Source organism: Equus asinus, chromosome 18, assembly GCF_041296235.1.
Source record: "Equus asinus isolate D_3611 breed Donkey chromosome 18, EquAss-T2T_v2, whole genome shotgun sequence".
Taxonomy (NCBI): Eukaryota; Metazoa; Chordata; class Mammalia; order Perissodactyla; family Equidae; genus Equus; species Equus asinus.
In genome coordinates, this window is record NC_091807.1 from 38,425,527 (window position 1) to 38,430,000 (window position 4,474).

The 4,474-nt window shown below is 48.2% G+C and overlaps 1 protein-coding gene across 1 annotated transcript in view; it reads right to left on the reverse strand.

The window, feature by feature from the left end:
* Positions 1-726: 726 nt before the first annotated feature.
* The window catches only part of RSPH1 (radial spoke head component 1), a 26,237-nt gene continuing 22,489 nt past the window's right edge, over positions 727-4,474 (reverse strand). Inside the window, exons 7-9 of the mRNA XM_014839258.3 lie at positions 4,472-4,474; positions 2,118-2,273; positions 727-934 (exon numbers count right to left, since the gene is read on the reverse strand). The exon at positions 4,472-4,474 is cut by the window's right edge and continues 157 nt beyond it. Coding sequence (XP_014694744.1) covers positions 882-934; positions 2,118-2,273; positions 4,472-4,474 — 212 coding nt within the window. The 3' untranslated portion in view covers positions 727-881. The remainder of the gene's footprint in view (positions 935-2,117; positions 2,274-4,471) is intronic.

Consider the following 4,474-nt stretch of genomic DNA (forward strand, 5'->3'; position numbering starts at 1 on the left):
ACCAACTGTGAAGGACATTTTTGGGCGAATCGACGACTCTTGCTGAGTGACCCTGGGGACAGAGGAGGATGGGTGAGCAGAGCTGGCAGGAGAGGAGGCAGGGGCTCCTCCCAGAGTTTGTGACTTTACAACAGCAGGGCCTGCAGTGGTGCCGGGGAGAGGGGGAGGAGTCAGGACGGGCCCCTACTCAAGAAACGTGAATGTGGCCTCGGCATTGGCCTCCCCTCTAGGAGACCTGAAGAGTGTACACAACAGGCTGAAACCACACCTGTGGGCCGCTGCCCCTCGGCCATCGGCAGGGACCCTTCGGGGAGCCAAAATCCACAGTGAATGCTGAAGACATGGACGGGGCGGGAGCGGCCCCTCCAATGGCAGCTGACAGTTTCTCACCCCAGCTCGGGGCGTATCTACTATGTGGTGTTTAATGAGAACTGCACACAGGAATTCTTATATTCTAGGTGTTTTTCTAACTCCTTTGAGGGAAATCTGAGAGGAGCTTTAGGATACAATTACTCCACTAGCTCAGCCTGAAATCCACTTCCATTAACCATCTTCTGTAGGGTTACAGCTGTGTGACACTTTTCTTTATCCTAGTTTTCTCCTCGAATAGGGGAAGACTGCTAAAACACACACACACACACACACACACACACCACTAAAAACCATGTCAAAATAACCCGGTAACTTTCAGTTGAAGGAACTCGAAACAGAAGTTGTCTCATAAACTAAAGATAAGGAGGAAATCTATTTGCAATTGTAAACCATTTTAACAAACAACTAAGTAAAAAAAGATGAATAACTGATTACTGTGAATGAATTAAGTAACGTCCGCATAACGGAGCATTTTCACAATACAATCTCCTAAGCGTTGGGCTGCACCCTCATTCTGGTGGATCTAATTGTGTAGTTTCTTCTTCTTCAAAGCTAGCATTTCCTGGGAAGAAAAGAGAAACAGAATATACTCCATATTAACATTTTTCTATTTTAAGATTCTTTATTTGCTAACAGATCTTTTTGTAATAAATAATATTATAAATATTAAGCATTTATCAGGCAAAAAATGGAAGGTTAATTTTTTTTTTCTTTTTTTGAGGTGGATTAGCCCTGAGCTAAGATCTGCCAACAGTCCTCCCCTTTTTGCTGAGGAAGACTGGCCCTGAGCTAACATCGGTGCCCATCTTCCTCTACTTTATACGTGGGATGCCGCCGCAGCATGGCTTGACAAGCGGTGTGTAGGTCTGCACCCGGGATCTGAACCAGAAAACCCAGGCCACCAAAGTGGAGCACGTAAACTTAACCACTGAGCCACCAGGCTGGCCTCTGGAAGGTTAAATTTTATGCATACTTTTATAGTTTTTCTTTTGGTACTAGTAATAAACTAGGCAAAAGATATTTTCAAACGTAAATGTTAAGACTATTCATGTAAGTGAGAGTATGTTCAATAATTCTCTCTTACCTGTATATACCGTCCAAATGCAACCAGCTTTATGAATGAAATATGTCACTTTTTGGCCCTTGTATTAATAAAAAGAAAAGCAGGACTTTGCTACATTCTCATAAGATGCTATTTTAAATTCATGAAATTTAGAATTCTTCTTTGTTGCTGAGTGGGCTCTGTAACTCTCACTGCTAGCTATGTTAAAGAAGAAACTCGCTCACATCCCTGTTCCAGGACCTGCAGAGGCGGAAGCTTCTAGATTAATGGTACATTCAAACCCACTTAAACAGAGCTGGTTCCCAGCACCACTGGCCTCTGCTCACACTGCTGTGACTCAGCCACTGTAAAAATCGTGCAGTTAAATAGAGCCATGTTATAAACTGCTGACGGGACCCTGCGTGCGGCCTGCTCTCTTGGCGAAAATGGAGATTGGCAACTGATGGAGAGGAGGACACGCAGGGCACCCAGCAGTCACATGTTTGCAGGAGGACCCAGGAAGAAGCAGCCTTCTTATGGGTGTCACATGAGTTCTTAGCGGGTCCTCAGAGACCGTCTCCCAGTCCCTCAGGCCCGGCCCAAGGACAGCCTTGGCCCAAGGTGGACGACCCTCCAGCTCGGCTCTGTGTGTGCGCGGCCCTCACTTCCCTCCCACCCTCCTCGCTCCACCAGAGCGGCTCACCCTGGTCTAGGTTGTCATATCGGAACTCCTCCCCGCCGTCCTCATGGCCCTCCTCTGTGGCAGCGTCTCCGTCTTCCTCTCCGGGCCTCAATGAATCGGTCTCTTCCTCTGAAATGTCCGTCAGAGCCTGGGCCTCCTCGGCAGGCTCTCCGGCGCCTGAAGCAAAAGAAACAGGAATAGGGGCGGCGCTCCCTCCCCCGAGGCACCCTCCCTCCTGCTGAGAGCAGGCCCGGCTTCTCCCTCAGGGTACAGCCCCTCCCCACCTGAAGTTCCACCCGCCTGGCACACAGAGCATCCCATCCCAGTTGCAGTGACTGGTTCAGGGATGGGCACCATTGGTTTGATAACTCTAATTCCCAAGAGTTTCGATGACCATATTGAGAAAGAGAAGCTCTCTGTTCTCCAGGGTTCTTGAGCTGATTCGGTGACAATTTGATAAAGTCAATGAGCATTCGCCTCCAAAGGGAAGACAGCAGAGCCAATGCCCACAAGAGCAGAGGCCTGATCCAGCCATGCCTGAGGCTGTCTCTACGCCTGACTCTCCAGTTGTATGAACCAATCAATTAGTATTAGTATTATTTCACTTAGGCCAGTTTGAGCTGTCTTTCAATTACTCACAACAGAAGGACTCCCACCCAGAATAACCCACATTCCAGGGCACCTTCCCTACATCTCAGAAAGACTGCTGTGAGCCATGGAGAAGTGCTGCCCGGCTCCTCTTCAGAAAGGACTTGTCACTGCAGGTGCTGTCAGCCACCTTGCCCAGGTCACCTGCAGCCCGTCACTGACCAAGGTGAGGGGGTAAAGACCCGTTGATATCAGCTCAACACAAGGTTGACATAAGGGAAGCCATATTGTAGAAAAGAAACCATATTGTAACTTTGAATGACCTCTGATTAACTAGCCCAGACAAGCTCTGTAGATTTTAGGGCCCCTCCCAGCTGCTATAAGTTGATAACTTTGCTTCTGAGTTCCTTAGGAATGTGGTGACCCCCGGGCAGAGTCTGTGTTGACAGCCATCATCAATGACAACTGAAAGATCAGGGTATGGGGCATGGCTCCAGTCTCTGATGCACATCCAGTAAACAAAGGACTATCAGGAACTGGGACCAGAGGTCTGCCCCACCTGGAGATCAGATGGAGGCCATACTGGAGATTAGGTCTATTTTTCAAGGACTCTTGAAATTTGGCTTGTCTGTCCTTTTCATCCTTCTATTCTAATACTTGATTATAAAATGTGCCTTTCGATGTTGTTCCAAAGCTGTTGAGCAAGACACAGAATTCTAATCATGTAAAATGTCAACCTGAAGCCGGGAACAAGAGAATATTTCCAAATGAGCGCTAGACAGTTTCATCCTCTAACCCAGATCTACGCCCCGATTCAGCAGGAAGTAGCTAGATGGGTCTTTGCCCCAAATTCCTCAAGAATGAGGAATGACCAAAGACTATGAGGGGTTGAAATCGACAGAGAGTTAGCCATTGATGATTCAGTAGCTAAGAACTTAAGTTTTTTTCCTTTTTGCAATTACTGATTATAGCTTTTAGCTGTTTAACCCACCCATTGTGAACTGTGCTGTTTGGGCAACATGCTGTCTGACTCCCACTAGGCTCCTATAGAGGACATCTCCCTGGAGCCTGGGTCACCACGGCAATGGGTGTTTTGAGCTATTTTTCAGGAATTAGAACCCCTTGTTCACTTCAAGCCAGTTGAGACCACTAACCAATCAACTGGGCCCATGCAGATGTCCGATAGGTGACTTTTGATGTCAAGAGGCTAAAAACTCCACCCTATGCTAATGCTGCCATTTTGTGAACATGCATCCTGTGAATAGATACGGAGTCTGACTACGCTTGCACAGATCATCAATTGCCTCACCTCTCCTCACTTCCAATCACCTCTCTCCACAGTTCAGACCACCTTGCCCCTCATCCCATAAATGTCCTTGAGTCCCCATTTTCAGGGAAGTTGAATTTGAGGCTCATGCTCTCACTTCCTCACGTGGCTACCTTGTGATTAAACCCTCTCTCTGCTGCAATCTCGTCGTCTCGGTGTTTGGCTTTCCGGGTGGTGGGCAAAATGAACCTGTTGCCAGAACACCCACAGGACACAATGGGCTTCCCATGGCATCAACTGAGGCCGCTGAGTGCCAGCGTCATAGCTTGACTCGTCCCTCTATCCAATCAGTCCTACTGCTCTCCCCTCCTCTCCATCCCCTGGGAGGATCTGACCCCAAAGGCTCTCCCTAAGGACATCCTGCACAAAAAAGGGACTCAGAGTCCACTTCCCAGAGAGCCCAACCTATAACTGGCCTGTGAAGAGGACATGCGCAGCTCTGACACTGGAGGCGCCATACCCT